Here is an 18,579-nt window from a genome sequence, read left to right on the forward strand (position 1 = left end):
AAAGTAACATAATATTACCTGAAGATCCATGACACAAAGATAAAATGTTTTCTGGTTAACAGTTATTGTAACACCGATACTTTAAATGGCAAGGTTTTAAAAGAGCAGCACTACTTTGATCAATTTAATCTTGAATTGTTTCACTTTTGACAAACTTATCCAATCTGGCGATCCTGAAATTTATAACTGATTCAAGGCAGAAAGAAAAATGTATCTAAATTTGCAATCTTAAGAAAATTACCTCATCATTCATGATTCAGAACCATTCGTTATTTAGGAAAAACAATATTCAGCATCCCCAAAGCAACGAACCTCGTTTCGCTTATTAGAATAATGTAGCTGAAGCTTAAGATAACCCCGTAGCATGCATAGCTTTGATAAGACACTGTCACCATAAGTAATATTACAATATTCAGTTAAATGGTGTATTATTAAGAGCTGTTTTAAATTTAAAGATTTTTCCATTCTCCATACTTTAGGGGTAGTGAACTTGAAGGAAAAATACATACAATCGAGACACTTTATTGTAAAAACACTTTCAAGTCCGAATTTATTAAGAATACAGAGTAAAGTACCCCATAACTTAATTTTCTGCCCACGAAACGCCCAAGCTCAAGTTTTGAGAAGTTCACCGCCAATATTATGCCGGAGAGAACAATGTTAGTCTGGGTCAGCTAAAATTAGTTCCAGAAATGTTTACTTTAGACTTGATTAGGCTTTTTTCCAGTCTCTCACTGAAAAAAGTTAAACCAAATTTAATTTATTTCGAGCAAAACAGTCGAAATAATTAATATTCCTAAATTGAAATTGCGTCTAGGGAATGTCAGGCTTTTTAAGTTAAAGCATTCCATGAATCATCCCGAGGTTATTAATGGGGTTAAACCCAAGTCAAAGGAGATATGCGTGTGAGCTTTAGCTCCTAAATTTTTTGACTTGGCTGAGATCTATTATCCTAATTCTGGTAAGTTATGAGGCATTCATATGGCAATTTTAAGACAAAGAGCCTTTTTGTTTAACAAAAAATACACAGTTTTAGATTGGAATTAAAAAACTTACTAAAACAACATTTTTTTTTTAAGTAAATTAGTTTTGTTTTCTGGATTGGTAGTCTTGTTTTTGCTGTTTATAAGAATAAAATTATGCAAAGCTATAAACTTTGAATGTTTCAAATAAATGTTATGTTAAAATAACAATATTTACTTTCATTCCTGATTGGAGCAAACAATCTTTTAAGAGGTGTCAACGTGTTAAGGTTTTTCTATTATTTGATGATATAAAGTCTTTTTGCAGAGGTTTTTTTGCAGCTCAGAAACACCAAAATGGTATTAGTGGCTCCAAAACTGTCTTCAGATTTAAAAAGTTTTCCAGCTCAGAAATAACAAAAGGTCTTTTGAGTCTTAAAAGTATTACAAGAGGTTTTTAAAGGGTTTTTGCAGGTCAGAAACACCAAAATGGCATTCTGATCCATTAAAATGTCACCAAAAGTTTGAAAACTGTTTTCAGTTGCTTAGATTCTCGAGGTTGAGAGAAAAATTGGTTAAGTTTGAAGACTTCTAGCGGCCAAACGGTATAACCTACTAACCAGTGTTGTCATATCTTTAGAAAGTCCGTTTCATTGGTTATCTATTGAAGTACAAAAGTTTATATAGTGTGGAACAAATAAGCGAGTTATTTACGATTGAATGAAACACTGCACTAAAAAATGTCAAATCAACTTTGACGCCCTCTAGCGGCCCAACCGATATGGCATCATCTGACCAGTGTTTGCCATATCATTGGAGAGCCCGTTTCATTAGCTATCCATTGATATATAAAAGTCTACGCAGAGTGTACCAAATTGGCGAGTTATTTATGATTGAGTGAAATAATGCATCAAAAAGAAATTTGGTCAATTTTGACGCCCTCTAGCGGCCAAACCGTCAAACCAATTAACTAAAGTTGTCATATTTTTACAAAGCCTATTTTATTGGCTATCCATCGACGTATTAAAGTCCTTATCATGTCAGTCCAATAAGGAAGTTATTTAGGTTCAAACAAAACAGTGCATACAAATTTAACAGAAAACATTGTGCAACTTTCAAGCCGCTTTAGTGGCAAAATGATTCAACCGGTCAAACAAAGTAGTTTAATCGTCGAAAAGCCCATTTCATTGGCTACCCATCGACATATAAAAGTCCATGTATAATGAGTCAAATGATAGTTATTCACGATTGAATGAAAGAGAGCATGAAAAGTTTCAAAACACGTAAATTTAGCAAATTGTGTTAAGTGATCTAGAAAACACGTAGAAAAAATGGTTGGGTAATAATGAAAAGAAAAAGTCAAAATGTCTGTAAAAAGTCACGTGACATTTTACCAAATCGTGCGTGTTAGGTTATTTCGAAAAATATCAAAAATGTATAACAGATTAAGGTTGTAGAAAATTTTACTCTTTACAGGATTGCATTAGGGCACTTTTTCCCTAAAGGGCCTCCTCCGGGAGATATTCCGTAAAATTATCCATGGAGCGTGAAAACGTGAATGCGACTAGTTGGCTCGATTGCAAATTAAAATCAGCGATTTCTACTTTGTTTTTCAATTAAATTCCATAGTGTTATATATATTTTTGAAATGATTATTTTTAGCTTATTTGAAATCTGCAATAATATAGATATAGGGTGTCACATTTAAAAAAAGTATGTTTAATTCATATCTTAAAAACGATGTGCACCAGATAAAAACGGAGTAAATAATTGGATTTTATTTTTAATATTTATTGGAAGCCATTTGTAGCTTTTCTGTGGCGCTAATGATAAACAAAATATTAGGGGGTTCCAAATTGTCATATTTTCAAATTCACCCTGTAGCTCAGAAACTGCTGCATCGTTCTTTTTACAAAAATCGAGCACAGGTTCGTGAAAACCTCATTTCTCTACCTTTCCTAGTTTTGGAGTTACCCGGTAAAACCGAGGAATTTGAGACACCCTGTACATTACTCGTGTGGAATGGCAGAAAGGCACCACAGCAATACTTTCCACTCGTGACTATAAAAATGTATAGGTATACCACATAGTAATGTAAATAACTATTTCAGAACTACTATTGAGTATTAGTAACTAGGGGATATTTCTTCGTAATTGGAGGTTAAAAATTTAAGGGTGCTGCAAGCAATTTTGGCTATACATTACTTGGCACATCTCCAAATCCCCCTTTTCTTTTATACTGTACGTATTTCGAGTAATTCTTGAAACTCCCATCAAACTAGTGCTTGCTAGCCCGCATCATTATGAGGAAACGCTGTTTAACTAGCAACGTGATCCTGTTACCCTCTGTTGAGGAAATTAAGAACAATTTGCTCTAAGGCACTCAAACGAAGAACTAAATTCTCTAATTGAACATAAAAAAAACTTCCGTTACCCCACTATGATGGGGATTGTTTTGTAAGGTTTAACCGCTAATCACTTTGCAGTTTTATTACAGCATGACCGTAATCCTCTAAAAGCTGGAATCAAAGCTGAACAACGTTAAAATAATTGTAACAGTAAGTCAGTTTTATCTTTTCAAGCCGTAATAGTACTCCAAAGTATACATAAATAAGTTTCAGTGGCGAAAATTTACGATAAAAGGAAAGTTTAAATTGTTCTTCAAGCTGTTTCGAAGCGAAAAGGATAATAAGGGGTTTTAGTTTACAGTCTTTTGTTGCTAATTCTGAATTGGGTAAAGAATTTCAAGTGAAAGCAACACAATGTTTTTTTGAGACAATACTTTATTGACGTTGTCATTCAATTTGGTGGGCTGTTCAAATAAAACTAACCTAATACCCCACTACAACTACATAGAGAACATTGGAGAACTTAGGAGTGTTTTGAACAATGGAAATTCTTACCAAATATTTCTTTTGGTAGGGTAAAACAACTCGAATGAACGTAACTCAAACATTGTATTAAACAATACACTCTCTCCAATTCTATTTATGGATGAAATTTGGTGTAGGTCGTTACCAGCAGCAAAACAGCACATTCATAATAACGATTTGAATGGCTTACACATTTAGCCGCAACAATAAAGGAAACTTATTAAGCCTTGTGTAAGCGTTATGAGTTTAATGAACCAAAAACGTATCGGCCACAATAGTAGAACCAAAACTTTCCTATTAAAATAATAATAATAATAATCCTTTTAATTATTAACGTTTTCATATATGGTACATCCTACACACGCCATAATAATTAGTGTTTCTATTTCTCTTGCGACATTTTCTGGATAACATAGTGATAAATCAAAGCTGCGGGAAAACGTGGTAATTTATCAGAATCCTTTTACTCACCACATCACCATAAATAAAAGTTGGAGTAAAATAGAAATGTCTTGATAGTAGAAACCCTTTTCAGCTGTTTCTCTTCTGGGTTACAAATTCCGGCAAAATTTAAACTATGTTTTCCTTTATTTCTCACCGAGCTATGCTGGTGGCGTTTTGGGACAATATGCAAAAGAAGATTTATTGTTCCAGTTTAAAATACAATTTAATTTGAAAGCTATATCAAAATTTCACTAAATCAATGCCAGACGTTGAAGTATTAATTATTGAGTTAATGAATAAAATGACATGAACAGCATCAGATAAATGCAGTTTCGCTGAAAGCCCTTCAAATTTAGAAATTATAAATTAACTATGTTAATTACAGTTAATGTATTATCAGGAAGTTTTTGGTTGGCAAATCAAGTTTAATTTATAGATTGAAAAAAGCATTCTAAAAGATAGATCAGCTGAACTTACTTCATTGTTGTATAGCGGATAACATTTGTGGATAACATTGTTTTGAAGGAAGTTGGACATCAAGGTAAAGGTGTGTAGAATGTGATAGGAACCCGCCATTGTCAGCTTTTTCTGTCTCATTGTATCAATACTTCTCTTGAGAATTCCGTTCTCTGCTTTCAAGAATTAGGGCTCTCGTCTTAGTCCAACTTCTCTACTCTCTCTCATCATCTTTCAAACAATGACATAAGTTTCTTTCTTTTACCAACTGTTGAAATGCAGAGTAGCGTCAAATTAACCAACATTATACACGGAACTACTAACTACTTTTGTAAAACTGCCTCCCTCATAAAGTTGATTGTTCCGACTATTACTTTTGCCAACTTGGAAGAGCGGAAAAGTGAACAAGTTTCATTTTTCTTTGAGATCTTTTTCGTTCTCGTGTTTTAAGTGGTTTACGTTGGTTTGGTCGGATGATTTAAGCACACTCGATCACTTGCTTTGAATTCACTGCTACTGGTTCGGATGTCATAGCTTTTAGTCTAATCCTTGCAGACTAATCCAGATGGATCATCTCCAAACGCGACTCCAAACTCGACAACAAGCTTTTAATGTAAAGTGTAGTTTGGTTGCTCAATTTTGAGATCCATCGACAATTAAAACCGTTTTCAGAACATAAAACAGGCTGGTGTTGGTATCAAAAAATCATGCAGGCACGTCCACGACAATCAGGAAGTTTGATGTGTGAACGAGGCGTTCCTATATTTTACTTCTTGCCTTTTGGGATCTTTCTTCACTTCATCTTAAGTTTCACAGTCACAGTTTGGTTGATATCAATAAGCCCAAATCTACCACTACTATTAAAATTTAGCAATACACTCCATGATTCATATTTTCATCTCTTCGAACTTGTTTTCGTCACTCGTTTCGTCTTGATGATTTACTTGGCTTAATTTCGGTTCTTCAAACTTACGATATGGGTTTTCCTCCAGTTCTTCTTGGCTTGTTTCATTTTTTCAAACTGCTCGTCTTGGTTTACTTTTGTGTTTTCTAACTTATCGTCTTCACTTACGGCTTCTACCAAATGGTCTTCTTTGAACTTGTTGCCTTTTGGTTCAAAGAGCATTTTTTTTTATCTTGTCATCTTTTCCAACTGTTACCTTTTCTATCTCTTGATCTTTAATTACTTTCGTTTCTTCTAAGTTGCTGTCTCTGTTTGCTTCACTAAATTAATATTCATAAAATTAGCCTTCTCTCTCTCACCCTTCAAACCATGACATAAGTTCCTCTCTTCCTCAAACAGATGAACTACGACGTTGGAGAACGTAAATAGTACATTGAAAAACAAAATTACCTAACATTATATGAGAAAACCTCAATAATCAAAATCAAAATTTTGGATGTTGTCTCAAAATAATGTACTCAACAAAACTCAGTTTTGCTTACTTACAATGCCCTATTTTTTTGCAAATATTTTGTATCAATATTAAATTATTATTTGTCTAAGAAGCTCTACTTATTAAAATTAAAAATAAAAATAATAATTATTAAATTCAGGTTGCTGCCATTGTTTAATATTTTCAACAGTGTCTTCCATTGAACAAGTTATACAAATTTGTATTTTTGAGATATCCTGTATAACTAAAATGTGTTTTAAAATATAAGACATTCGGGTGGACAAGTTCCTTATTCCAAATTTTCTTTTAAAACTAAAAATAAAGCTTGGGTGCTCTAAGCTTAATCAATAGAGCTTATTAGAGACAAAACAAATCCATTTTAATACAGAACATGTTAATCAATAAGTCTATTTTTTAAAAAAAGATGATTGACCACGTTATTTTGAAACACCCAGCACAATTAAAAATTTTGTAGAACTGTATCAGTATTTACAAATTCGTATTTAGACATTTCTTCTTAAGCTAAAAGTGGTTTCTAAACTATATAATTTTCTATGATAGTCATTTGTGCCATTATTACTGCTAATTAGTGTTTACTTTCGTCAATAATCTAATTCCTTTAACCACTGAAATGCACTTTTTCTTGTCTTGGATAATTTTTGAAGATTTGTCTTGAAGAGATTATTAGTAGACAATCAACTTTTAGGACCTAGTAGTAGTTAAACATTCAGTCAAACAAAGCACAACTTGTCCGTTTGTTCGGCGGGTAATTAAAATATGTAAAATAAACCAAATATAAACATATCTGTTTGTTCATCTAATTATACATATTTGCTTTAATAGAAAATTTAAATTTATTCAGTGAGGTCTGAACCAGCTTGCATATTTACGTATTTGAAATATTATAACATAGTTACCAGGATTTTCATCTCCAAACCAAATGAGCTCCAAATTCACTCAAAATAAGCTCTAGTTATACCTATACGTACTTAAAATATTTATTTCTAAACTGTCTGCATGTACTCTATTGTATTATAATAACCTGAGTGCTGACAGAACATTAGATTCCTAATAAGTATAACAAAAATTACACAAAAATAGAATGACGAAACAATGCAATAGACAGTTAATTCGTTTTAATATGCGAAATTTGTTATGTGATTTACCTAAAAAGTGTCCTAAATTTACTTTACTTTTGAACCCTACAATTGTATTAGCATACAGAAATTTATGCAATATTAAAATTGAAAATATCTTGAAAACAAATGTAAGTAATTCAATTAAAATACATTCCACTCACAGTTTGCCAGCAGGTACTAAATAAACAGTCAGACAAAGTTATTAACTTGATGTATCACCTAATATTTAGGTTCAAATGTAGGGACATGCTGTAATTAAATTATTAATGGATGTTATACGAAAATAGCCACAGGTTTGACTGTTTGTTCATTATTTCATACTCCATCATATTAAACTAATTAGTAAGTGTCAATTGAAATTATGAATTACGCGTTTGCTATGAACAAATCCATGCGGTATTACAGTTTAGTTGTTAACTTTCAGGTCTTAAAAATAAGCCGATTCCACAGAATTACCGTTCAACTCCAAATTAAAATTACCAGTTCTATAGGAAATAATCTGCTTATTAAGTGGTACTCCTATAAGCTTTACGCATAGAGCAAACTCCTTCTTAATTGAAGCATTTCCTCGTTAAAGGTAAGCTGTAGTAAAGCGGGTGCCGCACCAAATTTATGGACCAAAGCATTCTAAATAATTCATTTACTCCACTAACAAGGTCGGGAACTAATTAAAACTCTTAAAGAAAGACTGGATGAGGATTCGTCTGCAATTTACTGTGCAGCGCTAATTATGAATGATAAAGATTAGAAGGTGTTGCGCCACATCTCAACTTTACCACTCGCTTTAAAGCAAATTTCGCTAGGAACAAGTGGATGGATCCCAGCTCTTTGATATTTAGGCATTGCAGCTTTGAATATGAGCTTAACGGGTTAATTTAGATTTTGTCTGCAATTACTAGCGTGAGAATACAGGAATGGAAAAATTCCTGTAGAAACAGAGAATAAGAAATATAAAGCAATAATAATGCCAAATAACAATTTGTCGTCTTAAGGATGCAAAATATATATCTGACAACGTCGCACCAGCCATTTTTTACCTTGCAACAATGTAATTTGTAAATAGGGTTCTTTCACTTTTTAAACTCACTGTTAGTTACTATACAGGATTGCTAAGTATTAGGTATGGGTTTTACTTATACTCACTAAAAAAACCTAAAATAAATAAAATAATTGGTTGGTTATAGTTTTAATTTTATACATTAACAGTTGATTAAAAATAAATATATAGGAAAAGTCAAAAAAGTTGAGCAACAATTTAAAAAAAAAAATTATTACTTCATGCATGAACCGAGTTATAATAGTAAAGTAAATAATAAAGTTGCAATTTTCCTCCATTAGTATTATTAGTGCTGATAGTTGTTGTGCAACAACTGGTGACATTTGTTCTTAACTCTATGAGTTAAAACGTACATATATTTGTGGCTCCTATAAACTGTTCCATAGACATTCACCATAAAACTTTGAATTGCGTTATTTAAATGAATATTCTAAATCAATTCGGTTTTTTTCGGGGTTTGATCTTAATAAAAACATTTTCAACGCAACTTTTTAAAGAAGGTAAAGCGACAAATTAGACCTGAAAAATCTCAGCCTTCCTTAATATTTAGTAGCCCTTATTAGTTCATTAAACAGCTCTAAATTTGTACTACAAAATGACCTAATAATAAAAGGGTTGTCCCATTTAAAATAACGGTTTTTTAGGGTTTGAATCCAATGAAAACACTTTCAACCCAACATCTTGAAGATGTTAAAGCGGATGCAAGAAATTGTTATTTGAGAACCTCGTCTAGTTTACTGCTTGTTTGCTTACATAAATTATAATTCAAGTGACCTCACATAAAAAAATCCAAAGGTGTTAAATCTGGCGATAGTGGTGGCCAACCCAGTCCATCATCTTGTTGAAAACTTCTTTACATACAGATTTTCAATCGACAGCCGAACTTATGATGTCACTGAACAGATTTTTGATAAAGTGCCTTAACTGAAGGTTGCTCACTTTGTATAGAAACAAACATCATTAATTAAAACAAAAAGGTAATGTTATTAAATCAATTCAGCTTCCTTCTTTGTACTTTTGCTTTTCAGCTAGCTTGGTCAAGTTGCAATTGGTAAACTAAATTGCGGGATTACATCAAACAGACACTAAACCGACTACCAACTTCAGATAATTTCCCTAACATTAGACCTGCAAACAATTTAAATCGGCCCTCCGGATCAGTAAACTAAATCGCCTCAGCCGAATTCGATTTAACATGTTGATGCACAAACATCAATCAGTCTAAAGTGTCTGCTTTAAGAACATGAGCAAATACACCGTAAGTTTTCCCGAGACTTGACCGAGCGCTGTTGTTCCCGGCTTAAAATACTTTTGGCCATTAAGTTAACTGCAAACATAATAGGGCGCATGCAATTTGTACGTGTTAAGTGCAATAAGGGTAGTGAAAAATACTATACCGCTCGTATAACTTTACAATTTGCCTCGCGAGCTTTACTTGCAAATTTCCGCTTAATGATTATGTTCCTACGTTTTTTTTATTATTTTCCTCTCTTAAGCCGAGAGTTATACACGAGCGTGGTAGCATTTTGAGCAAACATTCAGAATTTTCAAAAGCAATGTAATCATCGATAAATCCAGGTTGCGTGCCTATAATTGCCTTTGCCATTATTCTCTTACCGAACCCTGTTTATTCAGTAAATATCCGAGCAATAGAGATATTGTAATATATGAGGGTCATTCCCGTTTTACGACCATGGAGTAACCTACTCACTTTGGTATTCTGAAGTAGGTTCAAGTTCGTAATGAACCTCATCCAAAACCATGAAACTAAAGGCATTAAAATAAATATTTTGTAAGTAGTTTGTATATTCCAGCTGCTTCATTATTATAGTTTTTTATGTATTTCAGAACTTCCAACTTTATTTAATTAGTCATGATTTATAGGGAAAGTTGCTAGACCTAACCAATTTATTATGAAACTGGTTACACTTTGCTAATTTAATTAGCTCGATGTCGTACGCATAACAGTGGAAAATAATATTACTTTTTATTGTACAGGGTGAGTCAATGATAGAGTAAAGTTTATTATCTCATTTGTTTCGGGAAATACAAAAAAATTATAGAATATCAAGATGTGTAGTTAATTATTTCTGACTGTACAGGGTGGCCTAATTTGTTTGTTTTTATATGGAAACTTCCAGAACTATTCAAAAAGAATGAAAAAAAAAAAAAATTTTTCCTTTTCAAATAATCTAAAAACATGTAAAAAAGTGCTAAATTTTATACATAATACATAAATTCCATTTTTATTCTTAAATTTTTTTCGAACATTAATTTTTCTTAATAACTATTAATTAATTTTACTGTAAAAACAGTCACGTGACTTTGAAAATATCAGATTAAACTGAAAAACGGTCCCTTCAAATAATATTCTGAGATTTAAATCAATCACGTGATCTTCAGATTCCCTTTTGACGTTAAAAAAGTCTCGCGTGACTTTTAAAATTAAATTAGGGGCCTCCTTAAGGAGTTACAAGGCAAAAAGTGACCGGATGCACCAAGCTGTTTTTTTAAACTAACTCCATTTTGACTAAGCGTAGCCGCGTTTTGAGGAGTTACAAAAAAATGTAAGTAAGGAAAGTTGCAGGAAATTTTATCCTCTACAAGATTGTATAAGATGTTTTTGCATTTAAGAGCTTTCTTAAGGAGTTATAAGACAAAAAGTGACAAAATTCACCAAACTCCTTTTTTTAAAACTAACTCCATTTCGACTGCAGAGTAGAGTTATGTTATCACCTTTACTTTTAATGTAATATAGTTTATGTTATGTTTCACCTAAACATTATGAAGAAATGATACCTTGAAAACGGTGGAGGTTGTAGTGTCTATAACAACCTGAGGGTATTATAGGCTGGCGTTATCATAACGCCCTGAAACCTTTTTTTATATTACATAACAATGGAATTTTTATACTTCCATGCCATAAAAACTACGTAGATATTTCCTTTCCCAGGATGCTCTTGACTTTTTAGGTAATAAATTTTCGTTAGTCCATTTTCTTTTATGTTTTCTAAAATTTTGTCCAGCTTTTGGCATTTTCCCTGAGTGACACTACCACCACAGTACTACGATAGTCACATCATTCAAGAAAATAAACAGGAAACAACATACCGGTAAAAGTATACCTTACTTACTAATGCCAGAAACAGTAAATAATTGCTGAATTAGGTGAAACATACATTGTATGCACCACAGGCGTTAGGGAGAGTATAATGTCCATCAGGCCGAAACAGCCCGAGGGACGCCTTCAGAACATTATGTTTTCTGTAACGCCCTTGGTACACAAATAGCTATAAGACGTGACATTTCTTGTTTTCTCTTGTACTATTTTAATATTTCTACATTCTCATGAGGCCTAATGAGAAATATTATTCATATGACTTTTAACTATATTTATAGTTAATTTCTGTTTTTCCTCTTTACACCGCATTCTACAATTTGCTGCCGGTTGCTTTTAGTACTATCAGCACCCCAAGCCGACACTGTGTACAGGATGGTTTGTAAAGGCGGGGCAAATTAGTTATTTATACAAAAAGTGACTTAAACATTGTTTCTTCAGGAAAAGACGAATTAGGCGAGCGAAGCGGGCTTAGAAGTTTGAAGCCTTAAGGGTTAATGTCAACAGGGCTCTATTATGCTTTAAAGGCATCTTCAATGATTTTTAAAAGCCCTACTAACTACGTTTAATTTATTTAATTATCAATATTGTTGACATATAAAAGCTCGTTAGATGCCTTATTAACGTAATTATTATAGAAAATTACGATTTATCAGCTGTGAATTTAATTGAGCAGCAAGTACTTTCCCCATGCTTTTAAACCGCTTAAGTTAGCAGAATTTTAACAAGATAGTCCCATTATTCCGTTTACTATATTATACCCTTATTCTAAATGCTATACGCGAGTATAAATTTCCTAATTTGCACTTAACGCGAAATTCGCAATTTCACGCTCCATAACATGTTCCACGTTTTAAATGGGTTATTATTACTTTTGCCACAATTCAGGGTGGGAATTTTGAAACCGGTAATTAGACGCTTTTTCAAATATTTATTTAAAGTGCTGTAAACGCAAGCGACAAATTGGGGAGTTTCTGTGTATGAATAACCGAAGTTTAATTGGCAAGAGGTTTTGATTTAATTTATACCTCTCGTTTCAAAAATGCGAATTTATCACCTTATTTCAGATATCTTCTACTCTGTTGAAATGTTTGTCTCGCACATTTCCGCGAAAATCTACTTTTTTTTCCAGATAATAACGTGCCAGCAATTTGCACTGACTGTTCGCCTTATTCAAACAGACAGCTCGGTGTGGGCGAAATAAAAATTTATGAACTGGGTAAAGGCTGTTATGATAGGGAATTATTTATATGTCGTTTTCGTAACTATGATTGACGAAATTCAGTTTGATAACCGAGGATATTGTGGTGCATACGTAAAACTCGATCTGCTTACCTGGGGTATTTTGAAAAGTCGAAGTAAGTTAGCCACTTGGATGGAAGTTACGCTGGACGCTGCTCCAACTACTCCGGATATAACTTTCCGGACTTGAGTTTTGTTACAGTGATACTCAGCTCCGTCGATGTTACTTATGCTCCCTGAAAATAAAATTAACAGTGACAGAGAGAAATTTACTTTCAAACTTCTATTCACAATACCTATACCCAACAAGAAAATATGAAAAATGTATCTAGTGGTAATGCAATTTGAAAAGTCTATTTTTACCAAAAGAACTATGAAAAGGGTCGCATAATTGAATCTTTTCAGTTACTTGGTAAAGGTAATAACTGCTGTATGACTTCTTTGAATTTGAAAGAGACAATTTAATTTATAAAGAACTTCCTTAGAAAATCTTATTTAACGACAAAGAACGTGCTGTTGGCATGCAAAACAAGTTTGTTTATTTACATTCAAGTATTTTTAAGAATAGTCAAATAAGAATCAGATACAAAAGTGAATTTTACCATTGTGGAATTGATTAATTTAGTTTTTCCGTTGTTTTGCAATTTAGGAATAAAGCTAAACACTTGCTTCTTAGTGCAATTTTTCACTTAAGACACTTTCATGCCGAAAGGAACGATGTTGTAAATGGGTTAAAGGGTTTTTATGATAGCAAGAATATCGATTTTTTGCAAAAGCTTTATTTTACTTTAGTTCAGATGTAGCAAAGCTTATAGTTACACACATTTAAACAACGTCGTTAATCCAAATGCACTATTCACATGCACAAATGTAATGTGCCAGATTTTTACTGAAACACATTGTTTTATGGCACGTTTACCAAGGGGATAATCCTTATGTTTGTTGTACACATGGTTTTAAGTTTTAAATATTTATGACTTAATGCGGATGATTTTTATTTTACCTTATAAACCAAGTGGTGATAAAATTGGAATATGAAAGGGTGGAGACAGTATAGAGCAAAACTTAGATTGAAACGGTTTAATATTGTGTACATCACTGCTAATTCTTGAATTAGTCGAATACTCAAAATCTTCCTAGAATTGTCAGAGGTCTTTAGAATCGTTTAAGAAATGCCTAAGGTTTGGAGATCAAAACCTCAGAAAATTGCCAGAGATCTCTAGAATCACTTTTGAAATGCCGAGGGCCTCTAAATAATACTGAAAATTGTCAGAGACGTCCAAAAAGGTTATACACATTTGAAGCATTTTTTAAAATTTTCAAAGGCCTCTAGAATCATTTTAGAGTTGCCAGAGGTCTCTAAATACCTACTACTGGAAGCTTCCCATCAAATGGCACAGACATCTAGATTGAAATATCTCAATGCTACTGATATCCTCCCAAACATTGGCACAAGTGTCTTAAACAAGAACTGTTTAACATTGACAGAATAATCTAGAACTAGTTTGAAAATTCCAGACGCTTCTAAATACTACGACACACCTCCCAAAAATTTCCAAAGAATTCTGCAAGTGCTCTAATTTTGATTTTTTAGCCACTTGATTTACTCCCCTAAATAATTTGCTCTTCTATTAAACTACCATAAGTCATTTGTTTCGTAAGATGTTACATGAACCGAACTAAATCTAGATAGGTAAAAAAGGCTTGGTTTTTTACGTAAAACCTGTACAATTAGACTAAAACTAGATAGACGAGTTCACAATGTCACCCGTTTGTTTCTATTACTCATCCAGATTAAATGCTCAAAGTTTACCAATCCAATCAACTAATTATCCTAAAGCAATGGGTCATGGGTTTAATAGAGTAATGCGTCAATTTCGCTGCCTAACAGCATGAAATATCAGTCAATAGTTATGGACATGCAAATCAGTTTTCCTAGTATCAAAGATAAATACCCCAACACAACACAAGTTTAGAACAAACTTGCTGATCAAAATTAAAACTAAAACTTTTTGATTTCACTCTTGGCTTTTCAGCAAAACATGTCAGGAAAACCCTGGCTAATGCGACTTCCTGAAAACTGTATCTTTTTACTCTCAACCTGTACGACAGCACAACAATATGCAAAAACTTCTTGTAAAGAAGAAAAACTTTTCTGATTCGAGACACAGAAAGTTATATTAACTTTTCCGGCGCAATAAAAACTAATTTGCCTTCTATTTTTTTGTGTCTGGACGATGGGGAAGGCGATAGTACTTAAATAGCTTTTATATTTTCATATGTCTGTTGAAAAGAAATCGTCTGAAAAGTTTGATAGAAGCAATATTCAGCCCATGACAGCAATCCAATCGAGAAACTCTATGGAGTGGAAGTTCTTTTATAAATTTTCAATGTCTAAATCGTTATTGGTTGGAATTTAAATGTAGATTTTAGATGGATTTTCAAGGTTCCATAAATTTAAAATATTTTCTTGACCAAATCATACTTCTAGTTTTGTTTACTATGTAATAGAATAATTTTTTACCTGAAAACCCTTGCAAATTGCTAAATAATCTGTTTACCAACTAGTCATCCAGTTTGGTTCAAAAGAAAGATGACTATTTATTACCCTAATAAAAATAACTTAGTCACAGTAGGGTACCTATATTATTAAGGTATGTAGTCTAAAATGTATAAAAGTATTTATGGAGTCTAAAATTTGTTATTCAGTTCTGAACTTTAGTAGTGAGCACACCATTTACTACTTGCTTTAAAAAAATAAAATGGAACTTCTAGTGATAATGTTTAAAAATATCGTAAAAAATTTCTGCTTTAGCCGTGAATCGTTGGGAAAATTTGGAAACAGCCAAGGTAAGTAATGTTTTGAACAAAAAATGTGTTTCATAGTGTTAAAAAAATTACGTTAAACTTAAATACTGTTTCTTAAATCTGATTTTTCTTTTTGTAAAATTTTTGTTAGGTTTACTTGTCTTAAGACTCTGCACAAGTGAACAATAGAAACATTTGAATTGATAGTTTTTATAGAACTACAATAAATACGAATTATTTTTTAGGTCAAACTTCACGTCAAAAGATCTGCCACAACCAAAATCATGATCCAGAACATGTTTTTGTTGAATCGGCTACTGCAGATAAGCAGTTTGCAACCCTAGTAGAAGTAAAATGTTTTGAGGTAATAACCGTCTGCTTTCAAGACCTTGATAATATTTTATTGACAATATGTAGATGGAACAGCTGCAGAAAACGCTAATCCTCAATTTAAAGGAAAGTGTAAGTCACAAAATATTTCTCAATCAATTGTTTAAATTACTTATTCTTTCTACAGGCCAACGAGAATCAAGACAGTGGTTCACAAATTAGCTTAATTTCACTAGACTATGCCAATTTTGAACCACAACTCACATCTTCCTGTATCGATTTATTGACTCTATCGTATGAGTCATCAGAGGAAGACAACGCTGATCTAGTAGAAGAAGAATTTGATGACCATCCTTTGAGGAGATGGAAAATCTTCGAAAACTTAAATATTGAAAACTTGGATGATATTTTAGATTTGAGTGACGAAGAAATTTTTTCAGATAGGAGGGAGGTTAAGGTAAGCAAATCAATACTTTATTAGAAGTGAGATAATTATTAAGGTGTTTTTATTTCGTTTTGACAGGGAAGTAGTAGAGGGATTTGACATAAAGGAGACAACAGAATGTGACAACGGATATAGTACAGTGTATAGTTTTAAGATACAGGTATGGGAATTTCAAAATTTTACATAGTAATCTGATGATTTGATGATAAACATTGTTTTGCAATAGTTCTATTTTCTTATGGGATTTTGAAATTTCCATACCTGTATATATTTTTGTATATAAAAACAGTATTATGTTGTATGTATGAATACAGGGTGTTACAAATTCGAGGCATTAGCATTGCTATCTCAGAAACTATAGTTGATAGATGTACAGTTTTCATAAATTAAGGTTTGACTTTTTTATAACTTAGATATATATTATAATTAAATATTAACCAGCTGGTGTTATAGTTTCATGTCCAGTTCATGTTCTTTTACGTAAATTATTCTATTTGTTGTGATTTTATTACTTGCCTCATAATAGATTTTTTCTTCTATCAGCTTTAACTTGTACCACGTTTTACAAACAGTTTTACTACAAATAATTGGTTCCTTGATAAAGTGCTTTGTAGTTACAAAATAGTAAAAATCACATTTTGATTATAACTTTCCAGACAAAATCTGTCAATACCAAGACAATTTATCTTAAGCTAAAAACGCATCAGTGATCAAATTTAGAAAACGATTTATAATAAATGTTCGGTTAAGCGGGCTGCATATCCGCACTATAAGCTCGAAGCATGAGGTTGAAGCTTTGAAGTATTGTGGAAAAATTGATACATTTTTCAGTTTTGTGTGTCAATATGTGCCGGGATAATAAATTACGGTTTTTTTTCCTAACCGAGCAACACAGGGCAAGCGAAATGTAAAACCATATATCTTGCAAATTTAATAAAATATTCCTACGAGAAATCGACGTTTTTCAGATTTAGCGATAAATCATCAGCTGTATTATTTCTCGCGTTCGCTGACTTAAAATTTCAATGCTCCAGCTATTGCGAATTAGACTGTTCAAGGTTCTTCGTATTCATTTGTATAGGGATTTCAGTGTTTTGGGAGCAAATTTTTGTCAAAATACATTAATATTCGATGGGTTTAAATTTAAGCCTAAATGTAGAGAAGCACAACAAATGCTTTCATCTCTTCCGCTCCTACGTATAAGGAATTGAAATTTTAGATCAACAAAATTGAGTATATTAAAACGGAAAATGGATATTCCCTGCCTTAAATTATTAATGCTACTTTGGTAGAAAACACTCAATTCGCTTATTTCTTTGAAATTCGAGCAGCTTGTTTAGTGCCTCATCAAATATAGATCCAACTTTTTACGTTAAGTAACCAGTCACTTTCACTTTAAAAATGCTCATTAAAAGCGAGTTACACCTAAATAAACATGTAATTTTATAAAAAGCCAATATAAAAGAGGCACTTTAGTACTTACAATTCTATAAATAGCTTGAAGCTCCTCTAATTTGTTGAGTGTGTTTGTTATCCAGTCGTTGTCTACATCACCCCCGCACGAAGGGCAATGCCTTATAGCATGTCTAGGTTAAATTAGTCTCATGTTCACTTGGTTTGCCAGATATTTTGTTCGATTACCTTAACACTTGTGGCTATTTCGTGTAAATTTTGAATTAATTAGGAAGCGTCGGTTTAGTACGTATGCTTATCGAACTTAACTTTAAACGAAGATATCAATAGAGAGACGCTGTGAATTAATTCAATGTTATACTTGCAATTTTGTAATGCATTTCCTGTTTTTATATTGTTTAAAATATTTGCATGTGGACGGCACATTGTGTTGATTGAAATTTGACAGACGTGCAATATAATAAATTTGTCATGTAAAACTGCCAATCAACAGAGAGTTTTTACAAAAAATGGAATGGAGTTCTAATAAAGATAGTTAGATAACATTTTTCATTTAAAATAAATAATGACATTAACTGTGTTTCACAGAGTTTTCTGGGTAAAGTATTAAAGCATTTTATTGGAAAATACGTACACTATTTTTCACTTAAAATTACTAACTAAATATCGTTCGTTTCAGAAACATAATGTGTTCAACAATAGATATTGCTGGCAAAGTTAGTAGATTTCTAAATGCAATTCTCAGTGCAACTTTTTGGTGGGTGAACAGCAAGTTTACGTTAGGGCTGTTTTCCCAGAATATGATAGTGAATTTGAGTAATGAATCAAAGCATCATGCAGATGATTTAAATGTTTAAATAATCCTTTACCTACTCTTTAAATACAAAAATGCTTC

General features: G+C 32.4%; 2 protein-coding genes across 4 annotated transcripts in view; one reads left to right on the plus strand and one right to left on the minus strand.

Annotated features, from left to right (window-relative positions):
- Positions 1-18,579, minus strand: part of mtt (mangetout) — a 172,572-nt gene that overhangs the window by 35,465 nt on the left and 118,528 nt on the right. For all 3 annotated transcript variants that reach the window (XM_081979063.1, XM_081979064.1, XM_081979065.1), the window contains one exon: positions 12,782-12,924. In XM_081979063.1, coding sequence (XP_081835189.1) covers positions 12,782-12,924 — 143 coding nt within the window. The remainder of the gene's footprint in view (positions 1-12,781; positions 12,925-18,579) is intronic.
- Positions 15,364-16,716, plus strand: LOC145728657 (uncharacterized). The gene is made up of 5 exons (XM_081979068.1): positions 15,364-15,538; positions 15,742-15,860; positions 15,914-15,958; positions 16,014-16,283; positions 16,350-16,716. The coding sequence occupies exons 1-5, from the start codon at positions 15,451-15,453 to the stop codon at positions 16,368-16,370; spliced, it is 543 nt and encodes a 180-aa protein (XP_081835194.1). The 5' UTR covers positions 15,364-15,450; the 3' UTR covers positions 16,371-16,716.

Source organism: Ips typographus, linkage group LG4 (genome assembly GCF_016097725.1).
Source record: "Ips typographus isolate SLU linkage group LG4, UJ_Ityp_2.0, whole genome shotgun sequence".
Classification (NCBI taxonomy): domain Eukaryota; kingdom Metazoa; phylum Arthropoda; class Insecta; order Coleoptera; family Curculionidae; genus Ips; species Ips typographus.